Source organism: Aquarana catesbeiana, linkage group LG12 (genome assembly GCF_042186555.1).
Source record: "Aquarana catesbeiana isolate 2022-GZ linkage group LG12, ASM4218655v1, whole genome shotgun sequence".
NCBI classification, from domain to species: domain Eukaryota; kingdom Metazoa; phylum Chordata; class Amphibia; order Anura; family Ranidae; genus Aquarana; species Aquarana catesbeiana.
In genome coordinates this window covers 207987074-208003554 of record NC_133335.1, presented here as the reverse complement: position 1 = coordinate 208003554, position 16481 = coordinate 207987074, and the positions used below count along the sequence as shown (strand labels likewise).

General features: G+C 42.1%; 1 protein-coding gene across 1 annotated transcript in view; it reads left to right on the top strand.

Annotated features, from left to right (window-relative positions):
- Positions 1-16481, top strand: part of LOC141113463 (fer-1-like protein 4) — a 218988-nt gene that overhangs the window by 120658 nt on the left and 81849 nt on the right. Inside the window, exons 21-27 of the mRNA XM_073606565.1 lie at positions 1952-2068; positions 2800-2952; positions 5799-5982; positions 7836-7960; positions 12850-12984; positions 13556-13756; positions 15005-15118. Of these exons, the coding sequence (XP_073462666.1) occupies positions 1952-2068; positions 2800-2952; positions 5799-5982; positions 7836-7960; positions 12850-12984; positions 13556-13756; positions 15005-15118 (1029 nt within the window). The remainder of the gene's footprint in view (positions 1-1951; positions 2069-2799; positions 2953-5798; positions 5983-7835; positions 7961-12849; positions 12985-13555; positions 13757-15004; positions 15119-16481) is intronic.

Here is a 16481-nt window from a genome sequence, read left to right as displayed (position 1 = left end):
TTGAATATGAATACAATGAGCAGAGACATGGGTCTTTACAGAAAGAATAGATATGTGTTACATATACACAATATATTGTCAAAAGTATTGTGACACCTGCCTTTACACACACATGAACTTTAATGGCGTCCCAGTCTTAGTCCCTAGGGTTCAATATTGAGTTGGCCCAATCTTTGCAGCTATAACAGCTTCAACTCTTCTGGGAAGGCTGTCCACAAGGTTTAGGAGTGTGTCTATGGGAATGTTTGACCATTCTTCCAGGAGCGCATTTGTGAGGCCAGGTACTGATGTTGGACGAGAAGGCCTGGCTTGCAGTCTCCGCTCTAATTCATCCCAAAGAAGTTCTATCAGGTTGAGATCAGGACTGCAGGCCAGTCAGGTTTCTCCACCCCAAACTTGCTCGTCCTTGTCTTCATGGACCTTGCTTTGTGCACTGGTCCAAATCATTTGGCGGAGGATGAATTATGGTGTGGGGTTGTTTTTCTGGGGTTGGGCTTGGCCCCTTAGTTCCAGCAAAACAGCGTAAAAAAAAAAAACATGCCTAAAGCCATGTTTTACAAATGTTTTTGGACACATCAATCATTTGGGCGTTCATTCATTCCATTGGCAGAATATTAATTTATTCTGGCCATTGAAATAAATGAATGCTCAAACGTATTTAGATGTGTTTAGGCAGGTTGGGCGTTTTTTCCTGCTGGAAGGCTCCTTTCCTGAACTCACAAATGATGGGGTTTTTTTTTTTCTGCCGCTAAACGCCTGTAAATACCTATTTTGGATATTTCTCTTGAAGATATTTCTGCTTTAATCCACATGATTTGTAGAAAAGTAATGCAGAATGCCTACTTACCCTTCCCAAACTGACAGCTGTGTCACATCTAAAGCAAGCTTTAACAATGTATAAGCAAATCATACAATTATGCTATTATTACATAGCAGTGTAATCTGTAATGCAACTAAGCATACAAACAGCTACAGTCACTGTCACTGTCACCCTCCTTAACACTAAATCCAGGAAAGTAAATCAGTCTATATATGCAGTAAGGCATGCTTGTTCTACTCACTAAGAGGTTAATCCTGCACATTATGTAAAAAGGATGTGTGATCCTGTCTTCTCTGATCCTTCCCTTTTTCCACAGTCCCCAATCCATATGCTGATAGAACAGAACCTTGGGGGCACTCTGCACATGCTCAGTTTGCTAGAGAGTTTTTTATTTGCTTGGGAGGGTTCATGTGATCAGCACAGGGCCTATCAGGGACCATCCAGACAGAGGGAGAGGGGTCATGCAGCCTCATAGGACAGTCAGAGAAGAATGAAAACTTCTCCTACTAGCTTTAACCAGACACTGATAGAAGTCATAAGCAGTGGCAGCTGGTGCTATATCTTTTTATTTTTTGGGGGGGCAGCGGCAATCCACCCCAGTCACAGGAAACCGCCCCGGTCATTCACCAGCCCCGCACTTACCTCATCTAGGTAGCGAGCAGCGCTTCCTCTGGGCTGCGGCTTCCCCTGTGTCTCCTCCCTTCTCCTCCTTGGCGGCCAATAGGATTGCCTGTCCTCCTGGCCAAGGTCTCAGGACCCACTTCCTGATTGGCCTGGAGGAGAATTAGGAAGTCAATAGCAAATATAAAACATTTTTAAGCCAATTAGAGCCTCAGGCTCTAATCGTGTGCTTTAAAAGAAAAAAAAAGAAAAAAAAACCCCACTGTAATCTATGCGTCAGACTCCCTGCATGTAGATTAGGGGCTGGGTACATGAATTAGGGGGCAGAGCCCCTGTGGGCCGCCACTGGTCATAAGACTGCTATATACTGCTAATGAGAAAAGATTTTTAGCAGTTTATATTTACTAAAATAATTGCATTTCCATGTGTTCTGTGTGTGGTGGGTGACCAGATATAGTGAATGCAGGCTCCTGGGTTTAGTAACGCTTAAAATGGATTCTATCCCTGTAGATTCTCTCTGCCAAACAAGCACTGAGAGCCAGACGCCGACTGACCAAGCACAATGTGAAAGAGAAGATTAACGACGGGAAGAAGATTTTAACCAGAATTCGACTCTTGGCTAAAGAGGTTTGTTCTTCTTACAAACTTGTACCCTCTTTTGTGTAGACAGAAAAGCAGGCAGGAATTCGTTAATAGGTTGACTAGGTCCGAGTTAGAGATACCAAAGATCGTAAGTATACTCTTATTTTCCACATGATAGTATATTCTTCTTCATGATATTATAAGCAGGGTAAAGACAATGAAAAGTCATGTTGGAAGGTAGTGCATAACTGGCATTATACCATGGGGTGCAAATTGGGAAAAAACATATGTTATTAGGTAATTTCCTGTGCTGGTTGAATGTTTTTCATTGGTTTAAAACAGTGGTCTCCAAACAGCGGCCCTATTCTTCCCACTGACACCAATGTTGAGGCACTATTCCTTCTTCTGATACTTACAATGGGGCACTATTCCTCCCAATGACACCAATGATGGGGCAATATTCCATCCCCTGATACTAAAGGCGGGGCACTATTTCGTCCCCTGATACTAATAATGGGGCACTATACCTCCCGCTGATCATAAAGATGGTGCACTATTCTTCTCAATGACACCAATGATGGTTCGTTATTTAGTCCCATTGACGCCAGGGCATTTTCTGACACACTTCAAAGTCTGAAGGACAGTAAACTGGCCCTTTGTTCAGAAACTTTGGAGACCCCTGGTTTAAAATAAAAAATACAGCATTGGCCACTAGATGGCGCTAATTATTATTGGAATTTCCTATAAATTGATTGTGTGGTTTCATGTTGTCCCAGCCTCAGTGCACGCTGCCTGACATTGTGATATGGATGTTCAGCAACAATAAGCGTCTGGCCTATGCACGCATCCCAGCGCAACACATCCTTTACTCCGTGGTGGAAGAGGAAAAGGGAAAGGACTGCGGCAAGATCTCCACCGTTTACTTCAAGGTGAAAATATTGCTTCTACTCAGGAAATATAAGCGGTCTCTTATTTTAGTCAGTACAGAATATTTCCATAGCGAAGGAGAAACTGCAGGGAATTGACTTGAAAGATTAAGGGCCCATTCACACCATTGTAGTGCGTTAGTGCACGCTTGTTAATGTGTGTTGCGTTAAAGTAGCCCATTCGTGTGGGTGGGCTGCCTAACGCACTAAAAAAGGTACATGCACAATTTCTGGCAGCACAGTGCATTGGAGTGCATGTTAGTGCAATGCCACATGTTGCACGGCAAAGGACATCTGTTGGCAAGGTGCGTTGGGGGTGCCATTAAGAATGTATGACACTGCATTGCAAAAATGCATGTAGCATGTGTTGTGACGTTTTACTGTAATACAATAATGTAAATGGGCCCTAGAAGTTATGACTCCATTGACCTTCCTGTTTTGCATTCATGTTCCAGTTCAGTGTGCTAATGTATTAAAGCCAGGAACAGCCAGGCAATTTGCATTTTTAGAAGAATGCCAGCAATGACAGCCTGCTTCTGTGAGTACAATTTGCCTTCAAGAGATACCACCCATTCAGGGCAACGTGAAACCACCTCCTGATATGGCGACTGGAATGAGTTGGCCGAGGACAGGCAGATATCTTCCCACTTTTATGGATGGAGATGTAGCACTACCCCCAAAGTGGGGTAGTTTCCAAAAACAGTGCATAAACAGCCAGGCACATTCCAACAATCACTCTGGCTCATTGAACAGTCTAGGGGTTGTCTTTTAAGGTGTGTTTGCTAGTAGAATCTTTTTGGGGTAGGGGGGAATTTGGAGTAATGTGGGATACTCCAAAACGTCAGGTATTATTAACAGAAGACACTTCTCTCCCTCAGTAACAATAGCATAAGTACAGGTAGAAAGGAACTGTCTATGGGTTCATGGCTGGTGACCATAGAGTAGCTTTAGCACAGGCACTGCAGGGGACACAGCTGGGGACCATGAAGTAGCTTTGAGAAGTAGCCTTAGCATAGGTATAGCTAGACTGGAGGAGTCTATAGGTTCACAACTGGGGAACCATGAAGTACCTTTAGCACTGGTAAAGTTAGACTGGAACAGTCCATAGGTCCAAGGCTGGGGACCATGAAATGGCTTTAGCACAGGTATAGCTAGACTGGAGCAGTCTATAGGTTCACGGCTGGGGACCATGAAGTAGCTTTGAGGTGCAGCACAAAAAGAAGGCTGTTCTTACAGGATACTGGAACAAGATCAATTCATGGGTGTAGTCTCTTGTAAAATAATCCAGCATCCAATCCAAAGGGCTCCAGGGGAAAACAGCCCCCCTCCTATCAGTTCACAGATCCATTTCCTCAGGAGGGAAAAAGACAATCTCCTCAGGGCACCAGACTATTTAACAGTATCCCAACCACCATCTTGACAGTCCTCCCCAGGGATTGGCTAGGCCCTGTTCAAGATTCATGCTGGTGATTTGAATTTTCCCACCCTAATCTCCAGAAACTTCTTCTGGAGGTAGGGGGAAGCAATGAAACTCCCAGCCTGTAAAGCCCAGAACAGACCAGACCAAACAACTACTGCTTCTCTGATTACAGCAGGAGCCAAAAAGTAAATTTACTCAACAGCCCAGCTTGAGGGTGCTACTGGGAGATAAGTGGCAGTGGCCAGCCTAAGACTAAACAGTCAAAGTGGTTCTACAATAGCATATTCTATCTATAACAGTAAAGAATTTGTCCAGTTGGTCAATACTGCTCAGTCAAGAACAATTGGCCAATTAAATAACAACCAATGGGAATTGTCACGTACCTGGTGGCGGAGCCCAGAATGCAGGGAGCAGCCTCTCATGTGCCTCTGGCTCGAGAACCCCTGATAGAGAAAACAGGGACTCAAGAGCACAGGGGGCCACAAGTGCTTGGCAAGTGGCAGGTGTAGAGCTGACCTGGACCTCTGGTGCAGCAGAAGGAGGACTGACAGGAACACTGGAATCGCTGACTAAGCAGAGAAGTACTGTAGCTGGCAGGAACTCAGGAATAACAGGCAGCAGGGAGGTGTTCTGTAGTACAACTGAAGCACTGGAACAACTGGTAGTGGGAAGATAAACCGGAACTCTGGCAGGAACACTGGAACTGCTGACTGAGCAGAGAAGTACTGTAGCTGGCAGGAACTCAGGAACAACAGGCAGCAGGAAGGTGTTCTGTAGTACAACTTGAAGCACTAACGAGGTCAGACAGGCCGGGTCAACACTGGCGGGCAGAGCAGGTACCAAACGGAAGCAGAAGAGTAGTCGGGGCACGGACTGGATGGGCAACAGACAGGCAGATAACAACTGTAGGATGAGGCAGGAGAATAGTCAAACAAGCCGAGGTCAGGGGACTGGCAGCAAGCAGGAGAAGTCAGGAACAAGCCGGGTAACGGGAAACAGGTAGACAGGTATACTAGATAGCTTGGGGTCACAGGAAACGCTATAGACTGGACAGCAAGAAAGCATGCTCACAGGCTCCTTTAAATAAGTCCATTGGCACCAAACACTGTCACATCCTACGTCCACGCGCTCCCGCGCGTACCCGAGTACCGATCGTACGTACCCGCTCGTACCCCCACGTACCCACATACACTCGTTTGTGCTAGCGTGCCTCCGTATGCGTTCGTTCGTGCTAACGCGCCCCCGCACACGTCCACCGGCTCTGACACTTGTGCTAACAGGACGTTTTTCATGACAGGAATGCTGCAAATGGGTTAGTATTGAAGCATGCAAGACAACACTCATGCTAATAAAAAAAAAAAATGTCTTTATTCATTAGGCGGTAAGATATTGGAGGTCATTTTTAAGGTGAATCTCTTTCTGATCCCAGATTCCGGGATCGTACAGCGGTGAAATCTTTGCCAAAGCTGAGATCTACATGTGGCTAGGAGTCAAGAAGTATGTCAAGAACAGCACGGTGGATCTGCCTGAGGATTACAAGTTCCTTTATGACAGAGATGGAGAATTGGTGGAATCTCCAACTCCCAACCCACCAATCCTGATTCGGAGGGACGGTGAGATGCTCCATTTTGTTATTTACATTGTAAATCAGCAGAAAGTTTCAAATTATAGGAAAGCTGCAATGGTTCTTGGCATTTATTTTTTTTAAGTTTAACCACTTCAATACTGGGCACTTTTACCCTCTTTCCTGCCCAGGCCAGTTTTCAGCTTTCATACTCCCAGGATGTTGATAAATACTCCCAGGAAGTTGCTAAGTGAGGCCTAGTCATCACTGCTCACCTCCACCATACAGTAGTCAGCTCTTTCTCTGATTCAAACCCCCTCGCATACTCTTTCTCTCCCCTGATACAGTAGCTCTGAGCTCAGCATTTGAGAACTCACTCCTGTGATGGTGGAGGTGAGCAGTGATGACTAGGCCTCACTTAGCAACATCCTGGGAGTATTCCAGTCAAGCTCCATAAGGTATGTAAATGGCCTATTCCTATAGCAAGGGTATTATTAACTTTTAGTCAAAGCTGCACAGTTTGTTTTCATCTACAGATGCCCCTTACCTGCATAGGCAGTTTTGTAGTAAAGGTGAACTATCCCTTAAAAGAATATGTAAACCCAACATTTCATATTCTTGATATGTGCCTGCTCTACCATGTACTTGTACTGTATGAACAAATATCCTGTTCTCTTTGTATTGCTTCTTTTGTGTTAAATCCCTGGTGTTCTTGCCAGTCCCTCTGATTTCCTATCAAAAACTGACCACACTAGGCATGAGAGCACATCGTGGGCAGTTTTCTACCTGTGCTGGGAGCTAACCCAATAATCAGGCTTGTGCTGACCCCCCCCCCCCCCCTCTGCACAGCTATTCACTGGGAACTGGGAAGAGGGGGTGCTGCTTCTCCTCCCCCAGCTCCGTATGCAGCTGAGAACAGAGGTTGTGTGATCACATATAAAAAAAGGGGGGAAAGGGTATTTATAATGTTTTTTCAATGTATACATAAATGTTTTGTCGTTCATTTCTACAGTATTTTGAATGGAATGGGTTGAGGGTATACATATAAAAACAAAATTCAAACTCCTTTGAACAGCACTGGACTAGGATCCAAGGGGCTCCATAGGGCACAGGGATCAATATAAAGTATAACCTAAGTAATCACAGGAGATTGTAAACTATCACCTTGTAAAACAGTCCATTTAGTTTAAAACTGAAACAAAAGGTAAAATATTTTTGTATAGATATTAAAAACATTATAAATACCCCCCCCCCTTTTTATAATTATCACATTCCCTCTGTTCACAGCTGCATAAGAGCTGGGGGGAGGAGAAACAGCATTACACTGAGCTTCCCAGTGAATGGTTGTGCAGTGGGGGGCGTGTCCAGGCAAATCTGCTCATTGGAGGAGAGCAGGCTGAGTTCCCAGCACAACTAGAGAACTGACCACGGTGTTTTCTGCTTACTGTGGTCAGTTTCTAATAGGAAAGCAGATGGACTGGCAGGAACACCAGGGATTTCACACAAAGGAAGCAATACAAAGAGAACAGGATACTTTCTCATACAAGTACATGGTACAGAAGCCGCATATCAGGAATATTAAATGCTGGGGTAACAAACACTTTAAGGTATTTCTTTTTACAGCTCAAACACATACCAGTAGGTTTATTTTTTATGGTGAAATTGGCTTTAAAACATTTGACTGTTGACCGGCGTAAAGATTGTAAACTCCTGCAAGGGAAGGAACTGATGCAAATGATTCTATGTGCTTCTATGAACCAACATTTTAATAATTCAGTAAATCAAAAATAATACCTGTCTTGGGTAAAGGTATCCTAATATTATCATCTAGACTCTTGCCAGGTGGTAGAGGTATAACTAACAGCATATAGTGAACATGTCCTCTTCTCTTGATCTCTGTAGATTACCGCTATTTTCAGCTGAGGGCTCATCTTTACCAGGCTCGGGGAATACTACCTGCCGACGACAATGGCTTGTCCGATCCATTCGTTAGGGTTGTGTTTGGAAACTTATGTCAAAATACACTGGTAAGAATAAACATTAGGTTTTTACTGCCAAAGAGCAAAACAACCATAAGTCACCTTTTAAGGCCTCTTTCACACGGGGTGGATCAGTGATGATCCGCCCCGTGAACATCCGCTAGCTCAGCAGGGATCGCTCCGCCGATCCCCGCTGAGCAGGAAGATGACAGGTGCATCGCTGCACGCTGTGCAGCGATGCACCTGTCAGAGCGCCGCTCTCCCCTATGGGGGATCGGGTGATGACGGACCGTAGTGTCCGTCGTCACCCGATCCGATCCGAAAACGGATGGAAAAGTAGGTTTTTCCTCCGTTACACTTTTCGGATCGGAGCGGGGTCGGATGTCAGCGGACATGTCACCGCTGACATCCGACGCTCCATAGGGATGAATGTATGTCCGTTTTTCATCCGAAAACGGAAGGATGAAAAACGGACATACGGATCGTCCGTGTGAAAGAGGCCTAACACCTGAACATGAGGTTTACAGAAGGAAAAGAAGCCAAACATCTGCGTATACAGTATTTAAGGAATTGTTGTATTTAAGGAAATGTACAGTGCCTTGAAAAAGTATTCACACCCCTTGACATTTTCCACATTTTGTCATGTTACAACCAAAAATGTAAATGTATTTTATTGGGATTTCATGGGATAGACCAACACAAAGTGGCACATAATTGTGATGTGGAGGAAAAATTATAAATGGTATTCCAATTTTTTTACAGATAAATATGTGAAAAGTGTGGGGTACATTTGTATTCAGCCAATACTTTGTAGAACCACCTTTCACTGCAATTACAGCTTCAGCTTTTTAGGGATGTCTCTACCAGCTTTGCACATATGGAGAGTGAAATTTTTGCTTATTCTTCTTTGCAAAATAGCTCAAGCTCTGTCAGATTGGATGGAGAGCGTCTGTGAACAGAAATTTTATTGCCACAGATTCTCAATTGGATTTAGGTCTGGACTTTGACTGGGCTGTTCTAACACATGAACATGCTTTGATCTAAACCATTCCATTGTAGCTCTGGCTGTATGTTTAGGGTTGTTGTCCTGCTGGAAGATGAACCTCCGCCCCAGTCTCAAGTCTTTTGCAGACTCTAACAGGTTTTCTTCTAAGATTGTCCTGTATTTGGCTCCATCCATCTTCCCATCAACTCTGACCATCTTCCATTTCCCTGCTGAAGAAAGCATCCACCACAACATGATGCTGCCACCATCATGTTTCACGGTGGGGATGGTGTGTTCACGGTGATGCGCAGTGTTAGTCTTCCACCACACATATCATTTTGCTTTTAGGCCAAAAAAATAAATGTTAGTCTTATCTGACCAGAGCACCTTTTTCCACATGTTTGCTGTGTCCCCCACATGGCTTCTTGTAAACTGCAAACAGGACTTCCTATGGCTTTCTTTCAACAATGGTTTTCTTCTTGCCACTGTTCCATAAAGGCCAGATTTGTGGAGTGCACGACTAATAGTTGTCCTGTGGACAGATTCTCCCACCTGAGCTGTGGATCTCTGCAGCTCCTCCAGAGATACCATGGGCCTCTTGGCTGCTTCTCTGATGAATGCTCTCCTTGCCTGGCCTGTCAGTTTGGGTGGATGGCCATGTCTTGGTAGGTTTGCAGTTGTGCCATACTCTTTCCATTTTCAGATGATGGATTGAACAGTGCTCCATGAGATGTTCAAAGCTTGGGATATTTTTTTTATAACCTGACCCTGCTTTAAACTTCTCTACAACTTTATCCCTGACCTGTCTGGTGTGTTTGATGCTGTTTGTTCACTAAGGTTCTCTAACAAAGCTCTGAGGGCTTCACAGAACAGCTGTATTTATACTTAGATTAACTTACACATAGGTAGACTCTATTTACTGATTAGGTGACTTCTGAAGGCAATTGGCTCCACTAGACTTTAGTTAGGGGTATCAGAGTAAAGGGGGCTGAATACAAATGCACACCGCACTTTTTAGATATTTATTTGTACAAAATTTTGAAAACCATTTATCATTTTTCTTCCACTTCACAATCATATGCCACTTTGTGTTGGTCTATCACATAAAAATCCCACAAAAATACATTTACGTTTTTGGTTGTAACATGGCAAAATGTGGAAAATTTCAAAGGGTATGAATACTTTTTCAAGGCACTGTATGTATTGATGAGTAAGGCCGACCATAGACGGTTCGAATCTCGACCAGTTCCTGCTAAACCGGCCAAGATTGGGGAAAATAATTATTATCTGATCCCCTGCAGATTTTGTAAGTTTGCCCACTTACAAAGAAATTAAGGGTCTATAATTTTTTTATCGTAGGTGTATTTTAATGATAGAGACAAAATATCAACCAAAAATCCAGAGCAAAACACATAAAATAAATGCTATAAATTAAGTTGCAATTCAGTGAGTAAAATAAGTATTTGATCCTCAAGCAACACATGACAGTAGTTGGTGGAGAAAGCCTTGTTGGCAAGCATAGAGGTAAGACGTTTGTTGTAGTTAGTGAATAGGCTTGCACACATCTCAGGAGGGATTTTGGTCCACTCTTCTTTACAGATCTTCTTTAAATCCTTAAGGTTTCTTGGCTGTCTCTTGGCAACTGGAAGTTTCAGCTCCCTCCATAAATTTTCTATAGGATTAAGGTCTGGAGACTGGCTAGGCCACTCCATGACCCTAATGTGCTTCTTCTTGATCCACGCCTTTGTTGCCTTGGCGGTATGTTTTGGGTCATAGTCATGCTGGAAGACCCATCCATGACCCATCTTCAGTGTTCTGGCTGAGGGAAGAAGGTTCTCATCCAAGATTCTATTATACATGGCCCCATCCATTGGCTCTTCAATGTGGTAAAGTCGGCCTGTACCTTTAGCAAAGAAACAGCCCCAAAGTATTATGCACCTGCTTGACTGTAGAGATGGTGTTCTTAGAGTCAGCATTTTTCTTCCTCCCAACACGGCGAGTCGAGTTAATGCCAAAGGGCTCAAATTTTGGTCTCATCTGACCACAGCACTTTCTCCCAATTCTTCTCTGAATCATTTAGATGTTCATTGGCATGACTGTACATGTGCCTTCTTGACTCGCTGTGTTTGGAGGAAGAAAAATGCTGACTATGACCCTAAGAACACCATCCCTACAGTCAAGCACGGAGGTGAAAACATTATGCATTGGGGCTGTTTCTCTGCTAAAGGTACAGACCGACTTTGCCGCATTGAGGGGCCAATAGATGGGGCCATGTATTGTAAAATCTTGAATGAGAATCTTCTTCCCTCAGCCAGAACACTGAAGATGGGTCATAGATGGGTCTTTCAGCATGACAATAACCCAAAATAGACCACCAAGGCAACAAAGGAGTGGCTTAAGAAGAAGCACATTAAGGTCATGGAGTGGCCTAGCCAGTCTGCAGACCTTAATCCTATAGAAAATTTATGGATGGAGCGGAAACTTCGAGTTGCCCAGCGACAGCAAAGAAACCTTAAGAATTTAGAGAAGATCTGTAAAGAAGAGTTGACCAAAATCCCTCCTGATATGTGTGCAAACCTGGTCACTAACTACAATAAACGTCTTACCTCTGTGCTTGTCAACAAGGGTTTCTCCACCAAGTACTAAGTCATGTTTTGCTTGGCTATTAAATACTTATTTTACTCACTGAACTGCAACTCAATTTATAACATCTGTATCATGTGTTTTTTTCTGGATTTTTGGTTGATATTCTGTCTCTATTATTTAAAATACACCTATGATAAAAATTATAAACCCTTTATTTCTTTGTAAGTGGGCAAACTAATAAAATCAGCATGGGATCAAACAATTATTTTCCCCACTGTATGGACAGGCTGAATGTACCAAGTTGATCAATCGATCAACTTGGGTACAACCAGCCTGCCGGATTTTACTTGCGATTATCACTGGTACATCCGGTAGCAATAATCACTGTCTTCAGGGATTTCCCTGTTAGCACTGTCTGTGTTGATGGGGGAATCATGCAAATTTCTTTCCTGCAACCTGTGGTTCCAGAAAATAAATTCACACGGTCTGTGGCCTGCTTTAATCAATTTGCAAGTAAAACAATCTATGAATAACATACGTTTTGATTCACCAGAATATGCGAAGAAAGCTCAACCAATCTGTGCAGGATCATACAGTTCATGAATCACAACTGCCTTCATTTTCGAATTCTGAATCTGCATGAAAATATTCTGGAAAATCTCATTTTTATTAACCGAAAATCCTCACTATTTTAGCAAAATTAGTTGTGAGTTTGGTCAGTCATTTTTGAACAATGAAATATGTACTGATATATTTTTTGACAGTAATCTGAAATAGCCAGGCCAATATAGTTAGGTGATTTTGTAACTTTACAGTAGAATGAATAGCAAAGTAGTAAACATTAAAATTGAAAAATATTGAAAATACTGAAAAAGAGAATGATAGAGATAGAAAGAAATTTTGAAGGGAAGAAATGCTGGGAAGATAGGGAAGAAATGAAGGAAGGAGAAAATAGAAGAAAGAGAAAGGAGGGAAGGAAGGAAAGACAGAAAAGAAGAAAAGGGAAGGGAGGAAGAGAAGAATAAATGAAAAAAGGGAACTTTATTCTACCGTTAGGCCTATGTATGAACCAACTCAAAGCCGTGATACTGTTTTTTAAATATAACATTAGATACCCTCACTCATTTCAGTTTGTTTGACATTTCAATATTAAACCTTTCTTTCCTAAGAGGATTTTGTCCTAGGCCCACCACCCTGATCTGTATATTTTGGTGCTTGCAGGTTAGGCAAAATGACAAGTAATAATAAAAAAAAAAAAACTCTTTAACATGTACCCCCCTTCTATAAGGAATGCTTGCTCTAATTGTGGGGGCAACAGAGTTCTTTCTGTCCACATCATCATGGTTCTGGCTTGTGGTTTCTGCAGGTTATTAATGAGACTCTGGCACCTATGTGGAATGAAATGCTCATCTATGACAATCTCCTGATGGATGGGAATAAGGAAAACCTAAGGAATGATCCACCGCTTATTGTTATTAATGTTTATGATCAAGACAAGTTTGTAAGTACACCCTGCTGGTCTCTCTCATTTGCTTTGATAATGCTTTCATACCCTCTATTAGCTCTGACTTCCATGTTTTGGTCCTGCCTGACACAACATGTGTCTTATTTAAGAGGTACTCCTGTTTAGGCAGAAAACAATTTTGTGCTTATTTAATGGATGCTACCATTCTTCTTTTATGCAGACAATAGTTGGTTCTGTCATCAACCCCTTTTACTTATGTATGCATTTAATATGAGGAGTGAGACAAAATTTTGAAAGGCTACATTCATTTCTTGTTGTGGCCTCGCTCATTCTTTCCTGAATCCTGTATAATGCCTAAATATCTCCCCACCTTTTATGTCTGCCTAAAACATGGCCAAAGCGGGTGGACAGAGACTGAAGGAGTCAATCACTTGAGCTTTTGGACCTCACTCCCATTTCAGCAACCACTAAAGGCACTGCAATTAAAAAAAGGGACTAGATTTTGTTGTATGAGGGTTTATCTTTAAGATGAATAAAATATACCCTTTATGCCTGCAGATCTCAAGTTTAATTTTAAGGCCGTTTCTTGCTTTGTGATAACTTGTAGGGAGCCCCTGATTTTCTTGGTCGTGCGTTTGCAACCCCTATTGTGACATTACTGGATGAAGAAGAGACAGAAGACACAGGACCTAAATATGTCCAACCTGCCCTTCAGTTCTTTGACATCTTCAAGGGCAATATTCCTGCTGGGGAGCTTATAGCTACATTTGAGCTCATTGAACTTGAGAACAGAACCTACATGAAAGAGGTGAGTTTGGTGATCTGCCATGAGTCTTGGAATACAGGAAAGTGTCTACTAATGAAAATGTTGAGCAAAGTGTTAAGATAGCGCTGGACCCATAGGTTTATTTTACTGGTATTATTATCTGATATTGTTATACAGTAAGATATGGTTGTGTATATATAGGAGTCTGTATATTTCCGGTAGTCAGGTCAACGTTTCACTGGTTTAAGGCTTCCACAGGACCCAAAATGCTAGTAGTAGGGCAGCACTATATACAAAAAAATTACAAAAAGCAACAACACAACATAATATATATGAAACAATAATGTTACTCAATGTGTACATTGCTCACATCACTGTGGTAGATCAGGGGGTGCTTATCAGCAAAGCCTTGGGGTGAGCACAGGGGCACTGTGATGATGATGCTGAGCATTTTGGGTCCCGAGGAAGCCTTGAACCGGTGAAGATGTTGACCTGACTACCGGACATATACAGACTCCTGTATGTACACCCGTATCTCACTGTATATATCATTTCTGGTAGCTATAGTGGGGCATTGCATTTCGGTTTTTGTTAACATCTGGATCTTGATTTTGTGGAGGCAGTTCATGCCTATATTTTAGTCAATGTATTTTAATATTTTTTTGAATAAACATATATTTTATATACGGTAATCAATTTGTGTGGTCTCCCATATTGAGCCTTTAAAGTCCAATGTACTGTATATAAGCGGTGCTTGAATACCTTCGGCCCACAATCTCTTTTTTCAAATGGCCTTCACAGAAGCCCAACCTTAATCCAGGTCTTCTCATACAACATCAGTATGTGACCTCATGGGGCCTGTGATTTGCGGGCAGCGTGGGCAGCTACCTTGGGCCCTACAACAATGATTGGGCCCAGGGCAACTGTCCCTTTTGCCCCCCCCCCCCGTGTTAAAGACAGCCCTGGACCTCACAAATGCTCTTTAGACTGAAAGCGCACATACAGGTAGTTCCACAGATATATGTTAGAAAGCAGCTCTGAGATACAAGGATAGAAAAAAAGGTTACTACAATAGTTGAAGAAAAAACCTGTTTAACGATACACAATGATTTGATTAATCATCCAGTAAGGTCTGCTTTAAGCAACTGACTAATACCTTTTATGGAAACTATGCGATAAAGGTTTGCAATTCCCATCAGAAATTTACAATGATTGTCCTTTATTTGTAATTTTTTTGTTTATTTCTTTCTACCAAGTTATTTTTCTAAATTGTTACATTCTTTACCTTAGCCAGCCTTACCGGAATACATAACAAATCAGGAACCAGAATATTTGGATGAAAATTCTGACCGTTATATTATTCCAAAAGGCATCCGGCCTATCCTAAAGGAATTCAGAATAGAGGTAAATATATCAGTAAACAAAAATTTCATAGATTTACATAAAAGAAATCTAAAGCAGAACTCTGACATTTAAAAAACAAATCCTCCATGTTCCAAAAAATCCAATACCCTCTAGTACTTTCTCCACACTACAGCACCCTACTCAGCCCTCCATTGCTGCCCACCTTCAGGGTCAGTGGGGGCAGGCCGGTGTCATTCAACCCATTCTGTCATGATCACCTTTCATTCCCTGGGGGTGTTTCATCACCCCAGCTTTGCTTCACAGTACTGTATCACTGAACAGTGCTCACAGGTCATTACATGAGGGTGCTTCAGTTCTACAGTGAGTTCTGCAGTGTGCAACCACTAATGCCAATGGACAAGGAAAGAAAGAACAGGTGACGTCATCAGACCAACAAGAAGACAGCTAGAATGTAAGGAAATTATGTAAGGAAATTAAAAGAAAAAAATAGGTGAGAGGGAGATTCACAGAGGGGGCAGGAGAACTAGAGGACGGTGCACTGGAAATCTATTTTAACCTCAAAAATTTTTAAACCATAGTATTATTTTTTTTTTTACTTATTTGCAACAGCACGTGGAAGCACCAGAACCAAAGTTTTGAGTTAGGTCTGGTTTAAAGTAGAACTAAAGGCAAAACCTTTTTAATTTTTTATTTTGGATAGAGTAAGGAAGCGTTATTATCTTTGTCAGTTTTTTTGCATCTGTGTCCCATTGGGGAGATTTCTCTTCACCTGCTGTCCCATAGCCAAAACAGGAAGTGAGAGGAAATCCTATCAGGGTCGCCAGGATGGGTGTCCTTACCGGAAGATTTACCCTTTATCCCTGTTCTGGTGACAACCTAAAATTTGGGATTTTCTCAGGACAAATAGAGAGGGTGAATCTACAGTACTGGACACAGGTAGCGATAAAAACCTGACAGGTGGTGTTATCCCTCTCTACTCTATTCAAGTTTTCATTTAGTAATATATTTAAAATGTACAGTATATATTGTATAGCTAATGAATAGAGTGGGGAAAGATTAAAACCCATATCAGTTTATTTTTTGCTATCAGTATCCCACGGAACGAGGAGACTCAACAGAAAATAAGATTAAATCACATCATAGTAAAGGGAATTTTTGTCTTACACAGTTGCCACTAAAACCATTGTCTCCATTGGATAATTTACACTCATCTTTTGCTCTGGTAAAATGTCTAAAATGTTGGATTTTCCTTCACTTTCTATCATGTTGGAAATGGTGCAACACAGACAACAAAAAAAAAAAACAGAGAAAAAGTCTAACCCTTAAACTCTCCCTACTTTATCCAAAACTTTTTGGTTGGAGTTAGACTTTAAAAATAAGGATCCTGTATTGCTCCCCAAAT